We start from the raw sequence: 20318 nt of genomic DNA, 5'->3' as shown, positions 1-20318 counted from the left end.
AGGCCTGCCTGAGTTCCTGGTACTTGTACTCCTTTCTGTATCCTTGGCACACTCTTGAAGTTAACCTCAAAATACCTCTGGCCCACCCTTAAGGATGTTAACTGCTTTCAGAACTGCTGTATAAAAGGAAAATCATATTGTAACAGTAGTTGCATTCTAGAAACGTACTTTGTTGTTACTGGAACTCGAGCATTAATGTGGTGTTGAGAAAAGAATGTAGGACTCAAGAGGGAAAAGATGTAGATTCAAGGCCTAGCAGTACCATTTAAGTAGCTGTGTTATCTCAAAGAGAATCCTTAATCTCTGTACCCAATTTCCCTATTGGTAGAGTGGTGACAATTCCTAAATAAGATGTGTAAAAATGTTTTGTGAACTGTAAAACTGTAAGATGCCAGGCAAGAAGAGACTGTTGTATACCAGCTATGAATGTGGACCAGATTCACCTGACAGTTTCCCTTCTGCAGGTCGGGAACGATAAAGTTTTCTTCTTGCAGTGCAGAAACATGTAAATAGCTAATACCACCCCAGGAGATGAAGAGAATCAGAATCGTCTTTGAGTGATTCCTTTCCTGAACCTCCTTCGTCTTCACTATGTCTGTAGGTAAGGGACAGGCAGAGGCTTCTTCTGACAAGTAAACAGATCCTTTTATCGGCATAACAGGGCCAGAACAGAATCGTTTGTTTACTTTTTGTATTTTTATTTGCCTTGTCTCTACACCAGTGTTTTCATACCTAATCAGGGTTCAGCAGCCCCTTTGGGATCTTTGGTGGTGGGTGAGTCACAATTTTATCTGAGGCAAAAGTAGAGGGAAGGAAGAGGGTAAAGCATTGGTAAAACTGTTGTGAGGGAAAATGAGGCCCTTTCAGTTAACTATCACTAGAGCAGCCTGAGATAATCTGGAGAATTTGTGGATCCCCTTTTTCCTTTCAGCTTCCGTCCTCTTTTTGTGTCTGGACCTGCATAGTTAAGAGGCATAACTAAGAGCAGAGGTTGCTGCACTGTGTCCTCAGGGGCTTCAATGATGAGCCTCGTGCACAAGTGAAGAATGGAAGCCAATCAGAGCAAAATACTAGGACTTGAACCAGCTTAGACAAAAGCACTTTAATTGACAGTATACAATTTTCCAAAATATATTTTTGTAAGAAAACGGCAATAATTAAGTACAGTCTTTACAAACAAGTTTCTCAGTAAATTCCAGTGTACTTTAGACCCCTGTCCACTAAGACACATGCTCCCCCAGTCTCCTGGGCAAACTGTTTAACATTCACTAATTTTAAAAAAGACCCAGAGCAAATGGTAATCCCCTCCTTTCCCTCAGTGTTGGGTTTTCACCAAACCTGAGTGAATCAGTTAATGACAGTGATGAAAGACATTGCTTTACTTTTGCCCCCCTGCCTTCCCCTGTCTTGTTCCCTTTGATCCTTAGTCCTACTCAGAAGATCTGTATGTAAAAGCTCATTCAAAACTTATTTCTTAGCAGAAAAGAATTGTTCATTTAAGTCTTAGACCTAAATAACTCAGAAGTAACAGAAGACCAGTAAGGTTCCTATTTTTGTCTTCATGCTCTCCCTAGCCTTGCTGCAGATTCCAGAAGGGAATTCTGTCCTTTGTGTCATTCTGGTGCCTGCCCTTAATTACAAGTCCTTAATTTGTTGATTCTTCCTGAGGCACACAGCACTGGACGGTCTTCCAACCCAGGTTTTAAGCCTGTTTCTGTCACTAAACGTGATTTTGGCCAAGTCACTTTATTTTTCTGGGCTTCAGGCTCTTTTTCTTTTTTTTTTTTTTTTAAAAGATTGGACTGGGTTCTAAAACCCTCTCCCTATGACTAGAGAGTCACTTTCCAACCAGTGCGTATTGACTCCAGCCCTTACTGTAACATGCTGGGACTTTATGGAGAGGGGATGAGGATCATATTTAAAAATGCCCAATCTGCAAGACAGACACTTTGTCATCAGCCCATCTTATATTTCATTTTTCATCAAAGAAAAACAAATGTATTTCCAGTAAAATAGACATTAACATTCCTGTTTAGAGAAAAAAAAAAGCCTTCTCTCTTAGCTAACGAATGTTTTTTCAAAGTATATTCGCTCAGAGCAGTGCAGGGTGGATTAACATTTGGCTGTTGTATTTACATTATCAAAAAATACGTATTATGTGTATCAGCTTGAACTTGTTTTCCAAAGTTTCTAAAAAGTATATTGTCTAAAAGATAAAGCTCAAGAAGTGGTTTAAATAAACTTTCTGCTAGCTTTCCTTATCAAGAGGAGAAAGAATCATCTTGTGTCTAGACTAGATTAAACCTGTATTTTGTCCTACGATGCAAAGAATATTCTGTACCCCATTCATAAGCATTGCTGCGTCTCTCCCCACTCACATAACAGTGTGCTTCCCACTGGATTTTGTCCAGTCATCAGATTCATGGCTTCTGGTCTTTTATGAAGTTTAGGGAAACCAGTGTGCCACTGAGATAGAGTTTATAATCGCTCCCTGGCATAACTTGTTTCAAGTCATGCTGAGTTCCTGGTTCTCTTCTCTTCTCTTCTTCTCAGCCCCAGAATATGAATTACCAGATAGCATCAGAGCCCAGTAAAGATGATGTGGGAAGATGACCTTTACAGATACATGGCGATAACGGTCTTTGATACAGGTGTCTAGCTAGTGTCAAGAGCAAGCCAAAGCAAGTTGCCTTAAAAGGCTGGAGCAATACAATTTGGATGCATCAAAAGAAGGAACCTTTGAACCAGCCCAAAGCTTTTCAAGGTTCTCTCTGGACAGAGCCACATTTATTCCTCTTGACCAAGCATAATTTTTACTCTGTTCCTTGCCAGTCCTCTCTCCCCAAGAGGCCTGGGGGTTGTGGCTTTTGATTGGTTTGCAGAGACATATCTGCTCTCTCTGTCTAAACCTAGCTGCTGGAATGTGACCCAGAATCAGCAAAGGAGTAATCTAGTCTGGCCTCTCCCACAGTGGCCACGATAGAATGGGTAGAAAGAACCAAATGCTGGGTAGGAAAGAAAAAAACATCTTTTCCCAGTGAAACAGTATTTCTTCTATTTTCTCTCAAACTGGTATTCTCCATCCCGCCAACCTCCAAATAGTAGAGAATCAGGATCCTTGTTAGCTTAGCATCTTTCTAGCTCTTGGGAAACTCACGGGTCCTACTTGAACCTCTGGCCTTCCTTTTCTCCTAGGTATCAAATGGCTAAAGGCTATGAAGAGGGAATTAGGCAGCAAAGGAAGGAAGGACATAGATCTTCCTCTTGAGATCCTCTCCTTTAAAAAAAATAATCTATCCCAAACCAGATAGCCTATTTTATCAGAACTGTTGCAGCTTAGAGTGCCCCTAGGTTCTAGGGGGTCTGGCTTTTTGCCCTGAAGTGACCATTTTCCTTCTCCTAAGCATCTTCCTAGTAGGTTCCAGGGAATTTATGTCCAGGAACAATAGAGAACACGGGCAGAGTTCAAAATTCCACCCAGGATTCCTTCTCAGAAAATCAGATGAAACCTCGCTATGCCCAGTCCTCAGTTGCCGTCTACGTAGCAGCTACCTGCTGAGCTACCTCAAAACCCCTCCACTGGGCAACAGTCGGCATTTTGTTTCCCTGAGATGCCACCAGAACCTACAGGAGCGCTGGGCAGCCAGCCCCACTAGGAATACAGAGGAGGGGACACAGCAAGACCTACCTCCGTGCCCCGACAGTGAGAGCTCACTGGGAATAGAAGGCCAGGACCCCGGGCTGCCCCTTATGCACCTTGCAGTGCACCATGCATCTAGGCCTTTCTTGTCCTGGGCACAGAAGAATGGAATCTAACTGAAAATGTCTCAGCGATGTGAGCTTTGGCCTTTGGCAGCAGAGTTCTGGATTAAAAAACAAAGAAGACAAAACTCTCAGCAACTTGCAAAGCCCCTGAATTTCCTATGATATGGAAAGTGAAGCCTATCCTTCCTGCTGTTTCAATCGATTGTCTATTCAGACACCTCTCTGCTGACTGGGCACCAGGAAGCTCTGTCCTAAAGCTGCTCTTTCACGCTGGATCTCGGGGATGACCGAGCTGGGGTCTTCACCCCATCGCATCGGCTGAGCAGTGACAACGAAATAGGAACACCTTGCCTTCAATAGCTGCTGCAGACCTTAGTCCCGGTGGGAATGGGAGACAAAGCAGCACTCGGGGAGTCTCTTCAAGGAGTGCCTTGGAGGTGGGCCAGCACCCATCCTGGAAGGAAAGGCTGCCCTTTCTCTCTTCACCTGTAGATGGACCCATGTGCAGGCCTGTTCATACTGGGAGCTCTGTCAGTCCCAATCTCATAAGCAAATGCCAGGAAACTAGACTCCAGAACAAGGGGTTCAAGATCATGAATGACCTGTGTTAGTCCCAGGGGCCCTGGGACAGAGTGGGAGTGAAAACTGAGTGAAGGGAGGGGGCAGAACACAGAGGACAGGAACACTGGCAGACCAGGCTGGCGTAGGAGACGGGCAGAAAACGGGACCTATCCTTTCAAGTAATCAGATCCCACTGCGACAGGGTCTGGCCCTGCTTTCCCCTCCATCCCATCCACTGACTGGCAGCTTCGTCCCCCCCTGCCCAGGGCAGCTCTGGAGGGAGGGCATAGGTGATCACTGCGGTGTGGCATGGTGGCAATGGGCACTGCGCCGAATGAAGGATCTCTGTTTTCATCCTGACTCTGTCACCCAGTGGCTGTGTGACCTTGACTTTACCCTCTTTAGGCCTCAGTCATCTCATCTGTGAAATGAAGGGATTCTATTAGATGGTCTCTAAAGTCCCTTGGATGGCTCTTTCCTGATCTCCCAGCAGCACTGAGCTCAGGCACTAGTGGGTTATTTTACAAGAGGATTCTACACAGAATGTGATTTGTTCAGCTTGAAAAGGGAAAAATTAAGGCCTGTGGGGATTGCGGGGAGGGAACCCTCCGAGTCTGCTCTCCCTCCCCAGTCTTTCCCTCGAAGGGGAAGGATTTTCCTCCCCTGTCCACATGGCACTTGAGGCGCTTGGGCTGGAGCTCTGTGCACCGTCGGAGGCCGCCAGCAGACCTGATTAGAGGTGTGTGTCTTCCTCCTCCTCTAGGTCATCCTTGGTCAGGTTGTCCAGAGGGACGATCCAGCTGTCCCCCAGCTCCCCATTAAGGCTGACCACCTTTTTCTCCTGCATCTCTGATGAGGTCTCCATCACTTCCAGGGTTGGATTGTCGTGGTAACCATTCTCCACCGTCTGTAGCTCCTCTGTGAGTCGTTGCTAGAGTGAGGGAGATGACCCAAGAAAAAGGGGTAATTTTTGAGGGCTGTTAGCCTTGCTCCAGCCTTAATATTACACCTATACCCCTATAATCCAGGAACCCCGATTTGGCTAAGGTGAACAATAGGTGGTCCTGGAGGCCTTCCTGACTACTGGCCTGCCTCGGGGCTAGTCTGAGATAAGAACTTGCCCCACATCCTAAAATGCCCAGCTCGCTTCACCTTTGCACTGGTGGCAAATCCGTGACATCAGTGGAGATGGACTTTGTCCTCCAATCTCCTCTTTCCTCCATTCCTTCCCCACCAAACCTTCCTCTCCAGGACCCTCCTCACCCTGCTGCATTGAACTGGAACGAACTGTAAGAAAATGACTTTGATCTGGCCGAGTGACTGAGGACCTCCCCTCTAAGCCTGAGCAAGATGGATACAGCACAGCTTCTAGCTATCTCTGCTACAGATGGGAACTATCTAGAGACAGTACTTTCTCTCCATTTTTACCTAAGATACAACCTAGGTGCCATAGGACAGTCCCCCAGGAAGCTTTTAACAAATATACTGATCCAGAAATTCTGTTTCAATTGGTATGTGAGGAAGCTAAGTAAGCATGGGTTGTTTTTTTTTCTGTAGCTCTCCACAGTGTGCAGCTGCGGTTGAGAACCATGGGTCAGGGTGGAACTGTAACGAGGGAATTCTAGTAAAAGGTAAATGAAAGAACTTTTGGTTAGACAGGTATGCCTCAGCACATTTACAGCAATGGATCCTCAGAGCAACTCTGCAAGGTGGATATTATGCCCACTATACAGATGAGAAACCTGAAGCTCAGAGATTATGACTTGCTCAAGGTCACCCAGATAATGGGAGGCAGAGCTAGGCCTTAACCCAAGTCTTCCTGACTCCAAAGCCCATGCCCTTCCCTTCCACCACGCTGCCTCTTTAATTTTCCAGGCAAGTTTCCATTTCCTATAAGGGATGACCTCTGCCTATCAGAAAGGGCCCACGGCCCCCTCGCTTTTCTCTAATATGGGAATAACGGGGTGAGAGTCATCCAGTGAACTGGACTGCTTCCCGGCTAGTGGAATGAAGTCCTCACCTGGTCCTTCCTCTGGGAGAGACGCTGGTGACAGCAGCCATAAAGGGCCGCGACCAGGAGCAAGAAGGATGCCATGCAGACAATAGTGATGATGAGGGGCATGCTGAACCGGTCCTCGGTCTCTTCTGGTGGTCCTTGACCCTCAAACTGCATGTCATTGACCCCCGCCTGGCCGGGAAGGAGAAAGTTACGTGGCAGAAAACAGGTTCCGAGTCACCCTCTCTCAGAACTCCCATTCACTTATGAGCTCTTCCACTTGGGGTTTGGGGGGAAACCCATTCTACCGCCCTGCTGTCCCCTCTTATCCTCCTATCTTCTAGATGCCTGCAAATCAGAGGTTTCTTGACAATGAGAGACAGTGGACCTGGGCAACCGTGGACTTGCAAGGGACAGGCTCCTGACCCAGTCTGTCCCAGCACATGGGGGGCATCCACTTACCTCTTTTAGGTCATCCCATTTGTCTTTCAGCAATTCATAAACGTCCGTGGGAAAGAGGTTTGCTGAGGGGGAGAGGGAGAGATGCCGCTTCAGTGGTCTAGCTCAGAGTGACGTGGTAAGGGACAAAGGAGGACATCCTGAATCTCAGTCCCCTGAGTGGTGTCTCTCTCGGGTGGCCAGGGGTTGACAACTGACCCACCCTTGTGCTCCTGCACCTCCTGCCCCATTCCCACCCCACACAGGCCTCAATCCCCACCCCCAACCCCCGCCCTCAACTCACTGCGGATAGTGATTTGTTTGATTGCCACTGCCTGGATTTCTGGAACAGGTGCCAGCTGTATATGGCACTGATCTTGAGCTGGGTTGAAGGAGGCTTTTGCTGCTCGGCACAAAAGTGTGACCAGTCTGTCATTCGAAGCGGTCGCGTTCTGTTGTGGAGAGACCGCAGGTAATTCCTCAGGGATCGTGACAGCAGCCTAGGCTCGTGGAGCCACCCTTTGAAGCTAAGGTCAGGAGAACGCTGTTGCCGGCTGTGAACTTACTCCCTTCTCCAGCCGCAGCTGGTGCCATTCCCAGGCCTGCCAGGAGTGGTGAGTTACGTGCTGTCCTCCTGGGCCAGCCCCTGCCTTCTCTGCCTCACGTGGAGCTCTCCCCCTAGTCTCCTTATCCTGTTTATCTCATCGTGGTTGAGCAATACCATTTGCCCTAGTGCCACTTTCTCCCTCAGAGCTCCTTAATGATCACGACCTCCTGCCCCTCATCATCTCTCTCCCCAGAAGAACATGAGGAGGCACAGCCAGTGGGGAAGATGCCAGTCCTCTCTGAACCTACCATTTGCCAGCCCTTGATGCTGAGTTCAAAGACCTCAGGAGGGGAAGCCCTGGCTCTCAGCTCAAGGTTATCCATCCCAAAGTCGAAACACATGTGCCCGTTCCCGAGGCTAAGACCCTGAAACCATAAACAGGCTGGCGGGAGAAAGGCGAGGCCATCACTGCACAGGGGAAATTGGGAGTATCTTGAAGATGCACGAGGACGTCTTAGACGGGAGTCTTCTGTATTTCTCAGCAGAAAGAGTGTGGCTGGCTGGCTTTAGGGCTGAGGGTGAGGAAGCAAAGCGTGGGCAGCTTTTACCCAGCCCTGCCACATCATCCAGAGACACCCCAAACTGATGTGTCTCTGACCAGAGTTTGGAATAAGGGTACCGAGATGAAGAAAAGGACTCCATATGGCTTGTCCCATAAGCCATCCCTTGGGTTTCTACCTGGAATTTCCTTAGGCTTACTAATTCCCCAACCTGCTACCAGGTGAAGATCCAGGGCTTTCCTCTTTCCATTCACAGCAAAGGAAAAGAACGCTTCTTACCACCAAACACGCCCCTGCCAAGTTTCAGCCAAAAAGAGAGCCAGAGGAAAGCCCGAGCAAGCATCAGTGTGATTCTTATCTTGTCCAATAAGCCCAACCCTAGGGGAACACTGCTCCCTTTTAAAACTCTACCTTTTCTATAGTTCACTTGGAAAATTCCAGCAAAATGGACACCCAAAAGGAAACAACTGCAGAAAATAGGTGGTATAAAAGTACTGTAAACCCAAGTTTTCCATCCTATTCTAGTTTCCAGGGGTGTTTGCCAAAATAGCCACTGACCAGGAGAGGGCAGCAGTGAGTCATCCAGCACTCACTCAGGCCTCAGCTACTGACTAAACTCTGTGGCAGACATCCCAGGCTAAAGCCCTTAATCCTAGGGAGACTGGCAGTCTGAAGGCAGTGGACACACTGCTACACGTGCAAACTTACACACGTGCTGACACCATCTCCCCCAAACAATACACAGACAACTCCCCCTGAGGGGAAGGACAACTGCCGGCAACAGCTCCCCTAGGTTAGAGGGTGGCCATCAGATAACACATGGACCAGGAAATATAAAACCACAGACTATTAGAACAGGGAGAGTTAGGCAGACTAAGCCTCTCATTTTCAACTGAGTCCTCTGAAGCTCAAAGAGATCGACTTAACAAAGTCACATCCTGAACTAGAAGCAAACAGGAACCGGGATTGGGGTCTCCAGACTCTCAGAAGTGAAAGCCCAGATTTCTGGCCCTGCAGCAGCCCTGAGGGTGGGGCTTCCCTTAGAGAAGTCTGAACCTGGCTCTGACCCTCCATAAGATGGGAAGGGACCACGTCCTGTCCTACTAGGAAAAAACAAGAGCAGGAAAATGAAAACATCTCTCTGCTGCTTTCTAGAAGGAACACTTCATTCCCTTCCACCTTCCGTGACCCTGCTGGATGTAGATCAGAGCGGGGCTCGGATGAGCGAGGTACTCACACAGATGTTCGTTCTCAAGACATCAGTTTTCGAGACGTTCAGGACGAGCATCTTCTCATTCAGCTTTTCGGGAGAATCGCACTGTATCTGGAAGAAGCCACTGGGATTAAGGGTCAGGCTGAGCCTACGAGGTCTCGTCTTTGCCTTCTCCCTCCCTCCCTTCGGTGGGTGACACCAAATAAGGAGTTGGGGGCAAGCTGGGAGTGTGGCCGGCTGGAGTCTGAGAGCCAGGTGTGTTATTACTGGCTATCCTGCTGTCTACGTCAGAGTCCAGCAAAGCCAGAGAGGGTGAGTGAATGATGACAGCTCCTTACAGCCCCCCCAGGCGCCCTGGGAAGGGAAGAGTAGAAATGCTCTTCCTGGAGTCCCTTCTCTCCGACTCTGGGCTCTCTCACCTGTCCCACACCTGCTGGAATTACTGAGGTGGGAGAAGGGATACTGGAACCTTGGGGGGCAGTTGTCTCCAAATGAGTGTTGGAGCTTGTGGGTCCCCTGGCAGGAGATGTGGTCCCAGGTCCCGATGAAGAGCCTGCAGGCTGCAGAGCCTCAGAGGTGCCAGTGACAGCTGGTGTCTTGCTGGAGGTGTGTTGAGTTCCTTGTGAGGTAATTACCCATGGTGCTATAATTGGGAAAACAAAGTTTATGAGAAAAGGTGAGTGGTACCTTTAACACACAAAGATAGGCTTTCTTGTTCCTAGTTTTCTGAGGTTCTTTGGTCTTATCCCCCCACCTAGACCACAAGAAGGAGGAGGCAGGCTATGAGGAGGAAGAGGCAGGCAGATGAAGTCAATTCCCATCACCAATTACAGGATGAGCAGATTGGATGAGCCAGTGTAGGAACCCGACAGAAGAAGTATCAACAGCAGTGACAATGCCAGCAGCACAGCTAGTGTTAACTGAGTACTTACTTCCTGTGAGGCTCCTAAGTGCTTCAAAAGTACTTTCTTTTTCAATCCTCACAACAACTCTATGAGGAAGTTAGTGTAATTATCCCTATTCTATAAACAAGGAAACTGAGTCTCAGAGGAACTAGAGGAATTGCCCAACGCCACACGCTACCAAGTGGTAGAGCAGGGACTGGCATCCAGGCTTATCCAACTCTGAGCCCCGGCTCTCACGCAGGAGGCGACCGTGCTCTTGTGGTGTGGCTATCTACCTCTTCACCACACACCCAAGTTACCTGCGGGGGTGGGGGGGTGGAGGTTTCCTCAAAATGCAGATGCTCGGGTTCATACCTAGAAATTCTGATTCAAGAGATCTGACCTGGGTCATGATCTTGAGGCTCATGACCCATCAGTGAGTTTTAAAATTAATTTACTGGATTAAGACCAGCACTTAAGAAAAAAAAAAAAGTAAATGCTCCACTAGGCAGGTCAAAACCCTGAGCTCTCATCAGAACACACAGCTCTGCCGGCTGCCGCTCATCACTGAAATGGGAAACCGGCTGAGTGAAGGTGGCGCATATTCATGAATATAAATATGCATGAATCTCCAGCGACTGTACAGAATATAAGCATTTGAAAGTTTCTTTTTGCTTGAAAAAAGAGAGGCATTACTTACTTAGTGTGGTCAGTGTCCCCTGTGTCGTGAAGGTGGGACCCGCCATTGTGCCTAAACTTGTAGCTGCTGTAATTTTGTTTGGTCCCTCGGAGGAGCTCCCTGCGGGCTCTGAAGTCACAGGGACCAAAGTCACAGAGACCATGCTAGGCTGGTGAGTGCTTGCTGGGGTGGGCAAGGAAGGAAGAACAGGCGTGATGACTGAGGTGTTACCCAGATTTGGAAGGTCAGAGGTTGCCTGATTTCCCTCCTTAGTGATCACACTGCTTGTGGTCACACTGCTTGTGGTCACACTGTGGCTACTCTGGGTTCCAGATTTAGCTGAACTGCTTTTAATTCCACTCTGGCTGCTTGTGGTTTCAGGCTTTGTCGAGACAGTGGTTGGTGTGGTTGTAGAATCCTTTGAGTCTTTAGTAGTTATAGCAGATTTGCCTGTGGCTGGTTTCTCATCTTTTCCACTGGCTGCTGCAGTTGTGCTTTGCTGGGTTGAGGGTGGCACTGCCCTTGAGGTGCTAGGCGTTGTGGGTGTGCTTCCCTTGGTCTCCAGTGCAGTCACATTTTTATCAGTGGATGGTGGGCCTGTGCTTTGTTTTTGAACACTGGATGGTGGAAGTGTGTCTGGCTTGCTTTCTTCGGCAGCTGTTTCACTAACAGGCTTGATTTCTGTTTACAAAGACAACACAGAATCAACTAGGGTATTAGCTGGAAGTCTTTCTCTCCCCATTTCTCCAACTCTTCCCCAGGATCCAGAGGCCTTGCTCCCATCCCTGCCATTTGTCTCGGCTGAAGGGTCTGGGTCCTTGATGTGCCCAGATTTTTCTGGGGTTCAAAAAGCCTCTAAGAGGGAGACTGAGAGGGAAGCAGAGGAAGTCAAGGGAAATTCCGCTCAAGAGAAAGACTAAGCAGCTAGTCCCGCTGCGTGTAGGAGCCTGCACTGAATGCTCTGCTCTCGCATCCAGCCCCAGGCACTCGCCCTTCAAGGTTTCCCTACCCCAGCAGAGAACCATCATCACCTCCTTCTCCCAGACCCATGAGCTTGCAGAAGACTCAACAGATTCACACGTACTGAAGTGCCCTGTTCTCAGCATGGCAAGAGGAACATGCCTCTGTTCCCCTGGACATGTATCTAGAAGGAGAAACTGGTAAAGTGAAATTATACAAATTACCATTTAAGTACAACTGTGAGACACGCTGAGGAAGAAAAGTACACAGTGCTCTGACTGTGTCTAGCGTGGGAGCGCAAACCTTGTCAAGGGGTCAGGGAAGAAAGGCCTTTTATTGATTGACTGAAGGAACCATTAAGTGACAGGTTCGGGCCCTGGGATACAACGGTAAGACACATGTAATCCATACCCTCAGGGAGCTTACATTCTAGTGTGAGAGACAGAGATTAAACAATAGACAGACAACTCAATGTCAAATTCTGGTGACTCTATGGAGGAAATGAAGAAGGTAATGATACAGAGAACAGGGGGAGGGCTGTTAGAGAGAGAGGTAAGGAAGGACTTCTGAGAGACGACCACTTAGCTAAGACTTGAAGGACAACGAGGTGAGAGCTGTGTGAAGAATGTGGGGAAAAGTGTGCCAGGAAGAAGGAAAGAACCTGCAAGTCCCCAAAGGAGGGACAAGAGCTCAGAGAAGACAAGTCTGAGAGCAGTTCAGTGAGTGAGGCTGGGGAAGGAGCAGGGCTCAGAAAACTCAGGGCCTCATAGGTAAACTGACACTAACGTGCTGTCTAAACCATACCCTTTTGAGAATAAAAAGGAAGCGCTCTTAAAAATTGTATCCTATGTAAAACGAGACAAAAGATCACCCTCCTTAGACCAAAATAAGGATAGGGGATTTTATTTTAAGTGGGGGAGGAAAAAAAAAGCCACTGAAGCCACTGAAGGCTTTAAAGCAAACAAGTTTTATAGGGTGATTTACGAAGAAACATACTCTTGCTGCTTTGGGGAACATGGATATGGAGATGGGAAGAAAAGAGGCTGTTACAGTAATCCAGATGAAGTGGATAACAGTCAGCTGTATTAAGTCATTGACACAAGAGCCAAAAAGAGGATGGATTCAAGACTATATTTTGGAGGTAGAATCAACTACTTGCTGATGTACTAAGGGAGGGGAAGAGGAGAGGCCAGAATGATTCCTGGTTTTCTGTTTTGAGCAGAGGGGAGAGAATGGTGGGAATCGGCGTAGGGGACTTTGGCCATTCTTCGTAGCCAATCAGAATCTGTAACAGTTTTCTATGCTTGGGGAATTCCCCACACAGCAAGACTGATGGAAGCAGGATCTGCTGCTTATTATAGATGCTGAAAATACCAGCCTCCCTTGTGACCGGAGCACAGGCATGCACTAAACCACCATGAATGAGACACCTCCACCCCAGCCAGTGAGCAAAGAGGCAGCAGACCATGGGGAACTCTGAGCCAGGAGCGGTGGAACCACGCTCAAGTGTGAGCAGCCGTGGAGGTGCTGCTAGAGCGAGTGTCCACAGCCAAAGCTACAGCACCTGGAGCTTGGCATTGGTGAGCAGCACTGGCCTCTTCACACAAGTTCCATAAGCCTGACTCGGATGGTATTAAAGGTAGCCCTAAATGTGGTCTTCAGCAATCCCAGCTCCTCCATAAGCTAGACAGTGTCCCAGTATCTTTCACATGTGTGTGCGTGTGCGCGCGTGCGCGCACACGCACACACACACATTTTGCTAATGAGAATCAGGCGTGATTGCAGGCAACAGAAATTCCAGGGTTAGTTATTGGACCTTATTGGGGTTAAAGGTTAACTGGAATTCTGCAAGTATGAAGGGAAATGACTTTACCATCCTACAGCATCTCATGGAGAAGCAGTCACAGTAGCACCTGCCATCTAGAATTAAGTGCCCATAAAGTGGCTTTGGCAGGACTGAGTGGCTAATGCCATAGAAGAATACGAAGGGCACACATAAAAGGACGTGTGTTAAAAATCAATTTGATTGGGCTTCCCTGGTGGCGCAGTGGTTGAGAGTCCGCCTGCCGATGCAGGGGCCACGGGTTCGTGCCCCGGTCCGGGAAGATCCCACATGCCGCGGAGCGGCTGGGCCCGTGAGCCATGGCCGCTGAGCCTGCGCGTCCGGAGCCTGCGCTCCGCAACGGGAGAGGCCACAGCAGTGAGAGGCCCGCGTACCGCAAAAAAATAAAAAAATAAAACATCAATTTGATGGTGGTTTTTCCTTCTTAGTAGTTCATAAAATAATGGTGCTTCTTATAACTGATCATGTCAGAGTATCTTTCTGGTAAAAAGTGAGATTGCGGAGGGGAATATCACCAAGGGAGGTTGAGTGGCGTGGTTACTTCCTACTACGGCGAAGAGCTGAAAACAGGGCTTCTCAGCCCCCAAACTGCTGACGTTTTGGGCTGGGTACTTCTTTGTTACGGGAGATTGTCCTATGCATTATGGGACGTTTAACAGCACCCCTGGTCTCTATCCACTAGATGCAAGTAAGACACATACATCCCTCCCAGTTGTGACAACCAAAAATGTCTCCAGATACTGCCAAATGTCCCCTGAGGGAGACAAAAATCACTACCAGTGAAAACTACTGGCTTAAAGGGAGACAATAACAAATTCTAATTCCTCAATCCTCCTATCAAAGCAGAGACTGGAAAATCAGAGATTTTCTAAGGCTACAGTAAAGGAATCTCTTATTGCTTGCAGCTAAAATGCTGAGAAGACCAAAAGACAAACTTACAGGTCTGATCCCAGGAGTTGCCAAATTACAGCGTTAGTGTAATTCATAGCCTCACCAGGTCTCTTATTTGAAAATAGGACCTTGAGAAGTGTGGCGGTTACATATGAGAGGGTGCAGATGAGTCAGAGTATCGATAAAGCTCAATCTGCAATGGAACTCGCTTGTCAGAAGACTCAACCACTCTTCTCCTGTCTGATGACGCAGTTCCCACCTTGCTTGAAAACTCTCAATAACCTCACTGGAGCTCGGTGACACAGAAAGCCATATCCCTTCATCACCTCCACCACTCTTCATTTTTTTTCAAACCTGTAATAACGGTCAGATGCCCGCGAGGACGAATATAATTGAGTCTGACCCAGAAGAAGGCTTCCACCCTAAAAAATATCTGCAAAAACTCTAGCAAATATGTATGGTTAACAGAATATGAGGGTGCTAGATCAAAGAGAGAGAATCATAGTTTTCTATCAGGCTGAATTTATCAATACGGGCATGCATACCAGGGATTCGGATCAATATGCTGACTCAAGCAGCTAGAAGTCGTTCTAATTGTTTTCTTAGTTGGTTGACTGAGACCTGGACTCAGTGGTAGTCCACATATTAAATAAAGTTAAGTTGCCAGAAATTCCTTGGAAGAAATCCAAAGTCTTAAGAGAGATAGAAGTGTCACGTATGGTCTGCTTGTTCACACTCTTTGTTCCTTAAGAAAGCTCAAATGACACTCCCTTCACCAAGGCTTTGAGAAATACTGTATTTCAGGAGTCCTAAGATGCACATCCTTTCATGTCTCTGAGATGAGGATGTATTATAAATTATCATAAGTCACACTTTGACGGTGTTTTCTTTTCCCCCCCAAGTGGTTCATAAAATAATAGTGCCTCTTATTTTGGATCACTTGGTGTTTGGGGTTTCGCTTAAATTTGCTATGGTGTTGAGGGGACTAAGAGATTGTTCCGGCTGTTCTTCATCAGCCGGGTGTGCTGGTAGGAGATGCTGCCCATTTCAGTGGGAATGGACAGCAGGTTCGTTGGGTAGTAGGGCAGGAGCAGAATTTCATTTCCAGGAAAAAAGGGGGGTGCGATACCCTAGGCAGCAGGAGCGGCATGGTAATCAGAATAGACTAACGAGGGTAATTCTGGACAGTGGCTAATAATCATGTGTTTTTTTAGGATCTAAATTGATGGGTGGTCCACTGAAGCCCTACCTACAAGCCCGGACCTGGGTAGTATCTCCACAGTAGAGAACACAGCCAGCCACTCATCCAATTCCCAGGACTGAATTTTTTCACAGACTCAGGGTACCTTGAATGAAGTGTGTATTCGTTTCCCAAGGTGGCTATGACAGATGACCACAGACTGTGTGGCTTCATACAACATAAATGTATTATTCTCTCATGGTTCTAGAGGCTAGAAATCTGAAATCTGCAAAGGCATACTCCCTCTGAAGGTACTAAGGAAGAATTTTTCTTTGCTTCTTCCTAGCAATCATTAGTGTTCCTTGGCTTGTAGGTATAATCACTGCAGTCTCTGGCTCCATCAACACATGGCCTTCTTCCCTGTGTGTCTCTGGGTCTCTCCTCTTATAAGGACACCAGTCCTTGGACTAGGCCCACCCTAATCCAGTATGATCTCATCTTAACTTGATTACACCTGCAAAGACCCTATTTCCAAATAAGGTCACATCCACAAGTACCAGGTATTGGGGATTAAGATTGGAACATGTCTTGTGAGGAGGACACAATTCAACCTCCTAATCTGCTCCCCCGCCTCCACTTGTTCCACTATAAAAACGAGGGTTCTTCTTTTCAGATACTAGAAATCAATCCTCTCTGCTTTAAACAGGAAGTGAATTTATTAAAAAGATAATCCGTTAGCTAGTAAAATCACTTGAGATGGCTAGAGAATCACGTTTAAGTCAGAAACAGCACCCAGAACCCTTCTCCTGAACTCCTCTGATGAGTACATCATTTCCACCACCAATGAGCAAGGATTGCTTCACTTTGCACCACTGACACCATTAGTCCTGGATACTGGATTTCACTTCTGAGAGATCTGAGTCTTTAGGGATGCTGTCAGTGAGAGGTCCTTGCATCTACTTTTACGACTGGACATAAGAGTAGTAGGAGGCACCACAGGGAATCCCTGGGTTCCATCCATCTTCCTCCCTGCCTCATTATGTAGCAGCATGTAGGCATCACAGTAAGATGCGTAAATCTTTTAAGGTTAATGCTCTACTTATTTTGCCTTCGAGTGAGTTCCTTGGTGCAGCCCTGTGCTCTGTGGAATATCATCATGGTGAAGAAGGCGTTCTGTAAGTCCATGAGTAGAGTTGCTGACAGATCATGGCAGCTGAGAAAACACATTCAAACCCAGAATGTGTCTGTTTTAGCTCCCTGCCTACACCATGGCCACTTGTTCATGAGCCCACAGAGCAGTCACTGGGTGGAGGGAGAGAGAAACTAACTGATGGGCAGGCACCATGGGTCATCTTGTCCACCTGATTAATGAGAGTGAGACGAAAATTCTCCTCCTCCAGCTCATCCCAAGCTCATCCACATGCCTCTTCCATAAAATTCCTTGCACTGATTCTTCATTCTTGTTTCTTCTAAGTTCCTAAAAATCATTAGCTACTGCCTAAGAATCTGGTCAGAGCCTCACCTCTGTGAAGCTCACCTTCCCCCCCAACACACACACAAAGAAGACCATGAAAGGTACAGTTCTGCTCATTGGAAGAACTTTCTTTCTATACTATCCTTCAGGGTCTCCCCTAAAAAGGGCTATTATCCCACAGCAGTCCACTCTGGCCTGGCTCCAGCATGTTACATACATGAACATAACTTGGCTTTTTCACTCCTCAGACAACAGGTCACAGAGAACTAACTCACTTGAAGCCCTTTAGGTGTGAGCTGGCTGGAAGGTGGTGATGTGGCGTGAATAGGTGTGCTGAGGGTGTGAGCCACGTTGCAATTGACATGCATCTCTCTTTAGGATCTGCTCAGATCTGGTTCTCTATATACTCTTCAATTTGATAATGGAAAGCTGCGAAATAAACCCAAAGAAAAATAGGAGGAATGAAATAATAAAGATAAAAGCAGAAATCAATGAAATAGAAACCAAAGGACAATAGCAAATATCAACAAAGGCAAAAATTGATATTTCAAGAAGGCTAATAAAATAGTAAAGCCTTAAGTGAGGATGACCAAAGGGAAAAATAACCCAGAAGGCATAAATGTAAAATATGAGGTATAAAAACAATAACAGATATTTATAATATAGGCCATTATGAGCAAATGCTAATAAATTTGAAGCTAATGAGATGGACAAATTCCTAAGAAAATACAACTTAACAGAGTGACTCAAGAAGAAATAGAAATAATAATTTGTCCCGCATTCATAAAGAAATTGAATTAGTCGTTAATACTTTTCTCATAAAGAAAATCCAAACATGGATTCAAGGATCAAATAATTCTAGCTTTACATGAACTTTCTATCTGTCTGTTCTGTCTGTTCTGCCATAATATGTGTCTGTAAAAAGAATTAGTTCGGGACTTCCCTGGCAGCAAAGTGGTTAAGAATCCGTCTGCCAACGTAGGGGACACGGGTTCGATCCCTGGTCCGGGAAGACCCCACATGCCGCGGAGCAGCTAAGCCCGTGTGCCACACTACAAAGCCTGCGCTCTAGAGCCCGCGAGCCACAACTACTGAAGCCCGCGTGCTGCAACTACTGGAGCCCGCGCTCCGCAGCAAGGGAAGGCACCGCAATGAGAAGCCCGCGCACCGCAACGAAGAGAAGCCCCCGCTCGCTGCAACTAGAGAAAGCCCACGCGCAGCAACGAAGACCCAACGCAGCCAAAAAAAAAAATCAGTTCATATACAATTGTCAATCAACAAAACATGAAAAGTACAAACCAAAGAAAAAGCCTGATAGATTTGGTTCCATCAAAATTAAGAACATATGTTTATCAAAAGAAACCATGGGAATTCTAGTTTCAGCCAATGAGAATAAAGAGCTAGAAAGAACATATGTCCTACCCTCACAGCAAGAAAAAAGCTGGAGAAACGGAAAATTGATGACTTTTCTTGAACCCATTGGAGAACTGAGGTCATGAGCAAACAACTCGCCTGAAAACTGGAGACAGTCAACCACAAGGAGAAACTAGACTCAAGCATTTGCTTACACAGGGCAGAGTTCCGTAAGAAGAGTAAAGTTAAAATGTTCAGTGAATTGCTAAAGGCTGAGCATGGGCTAATGTGAAAGCGTGGAGACCTGAAAACTGCGGAAATTGAAAGGTTCAGACCCTTGTGTAGACTTTTCCCCCCAGGAACCCCACCTGTGGTTCCTAAGGATGCCTGGGGAGAGCCTTGAGAAAGTTTCCCCCCTTGGGGCTGGCTGGCGGAAGGAAACAGCAGTGACTGCTGAAACTCTACATAGCCCCATATCCCCTGGAAAAAAAGCCTGACTTTTCAGTGGAAGTCAACAAAATCCATAGCCTGAGGGCACTGGTAGAAACCCCACTACAGCTGAGGAAGGAAAACGGCAGCCACCAATGAAACACCAGTGAAGTGTTGCCTAGATCCATCTCCCCTATTTCTGCTAGGAAACAAAAGCATTCAGCTGCAGGAGAAAGGTAAAAAAGGATAGCCTGAAGGAAGTGGTGGAAATCCACTGCAGCTGGGAAAGGGAACAGACAAATAAAAAAGCTCTTTACCCCTGGCAGACGGCAGCAATATGTGCTAAGTCCAGCATAACTTCTAGAAAAGAGACAGGAACACTAGCGAAGGCCAAATCCCCAAGCCCCAGGTTACAGTGCCTGTGCAAAACATCAGAGAATGTCCTTCTACCCTGCCTTTAACTCAAAGTGCTAGCAAGTGTGAAGGAAAAATGGAATATAGCTGGGGGTAGCAGCTGCCAAAGACTGGGTCACAGGGAACAGCAGGAAGGGAAGACCCACAGGCAAGCAGGGCCACAGACAAAGGTCTCGCCTGAGAAGCCTGCAGCCCCCGGTGCAGCATCAAGTTTTAAACCCAGACCCAGCTCTTGACTAGATTAACACAAACCCTCACAATGAAGACGCAGCAGAAGAAAAGCCGTGCTTTAGGCAACCACTGATCTAATCTCTGTCGCGATACGGATTTTGCCTATTCTGGACATTTCACATAAATAGAATCATACAATGTGTGGCTTCTTTCACTTAATTTAAATATTTTTAAGGGTTCATCCATGTTGTGGCACGTGTCAGTTCTTTATTTCTTTTTATTGCTGAATGATATTCCATTGTAGGGATAGACCACATTTTGTTTATCCACTCATCAGCTGATGAACATTCAGGTTGTTTCCACTTTTTAACTATTATAAAGAGTGCTGCTATGAACACTTGTGTACAAGTTTTTGTGTGGATAGCTTTCATTTCTCTTGGGTACATACCTAGAAGTGGAATTTCTGGGTCACATGGTAACTCTGTATTTAGTATTTGGAGGAATTAATTGCCAAACTGTTTTCCAAAGCAGCTGTACCACATTACATGCCCACCAGCAGTGTATAAGGGTTCCAATTTCTCTACATCCTCACCAACAAGTGTTATTGTCTCTTTCATTACAGTTATTTAGTGGGCATGAAGTATCTCACTGTGGTTTAATTTGCATTTCCTTAATGACTAATGGAATATATCTATATAAAATATTAAAAAGAGTAATACATCATGATCAAGTGAGGTTCATCTCATGGATAGTTCAGTATTTGAAAATCAATCGATGCAATTCATCTTAACAGTGAAATAAAAAACATACAATCATCTCAATATATGCAGAAAACTCACTTGACAAAATTCATCATTCATTCATGATTTTAAAAATGTTCTCGGGCTTCCCTGGTGGCACAATGGTTGAGAGTCTGCCTGCCGATGCAGGGGACACGGGTTCGTGCCCCGGTCCGGGAGG

General features: G+C 46.7%; 1 protein-coding gene across 1 annotated transcript in view; it reads right to left on the bottom strand.

Moving 5' to 3' along the window:
* Positions 1-1088: 1088 nt before the first annotated feature.
* PODXL (podocalyxin like) overlaps positions 1089-20318 on the bottom strand; it is a 43362-nt gene continuing 24132 nt past the window's right edge. The window contains exons 2-8 of the mRNA XM_024130043.2: positions 10665-11324; positions 9500-9723; positions 9105-9191; positions 7065-7212; positions 6785-6846; positions 6347-6514; positions 1089-5257 (exon numbers count right to left, since the gene is read on the bottom strand). Coding sequence (XP_023985811.1) covers positions 5060-5257; positions 6347-6514; positions 6785-6846; positions 7065-7212; positions 9105-9191; positions 9500-9723; positions 10665-11324 — 1547 coding nt within the window. The 3' untranslated portion in view covers positions 1089-5059. The remainder of the gene's footprint in view (positions 5258-6346; positions 6515-6784; positions 6847-7064; positions 7213-9104; positions 9192-9499; positions 9724-10664; positions 11325-20318) is intronic.

The sequence above is a fragment of the Physeter macrocephalus genome, chromosome 5 (genome assembly GCF_002837175.3).
Source record: "Physeter macrocephalus isolate SW-GA chromosome 5, ASM283717v5, whole genome shotgun sequence".
In the NCBI taxonomy this organism is placed as follows: domain Eukaryota; kingdom Metazoa; phylum Chordata; class Mammalia; order Artiodactyla; family Physeteridae; genus Physeter; species Physeter macrocephalus.
Note: the sequence above shows the minus strand (reverse complement) of the source record. Positions and strands in the feature narration are given on the sequence as shown.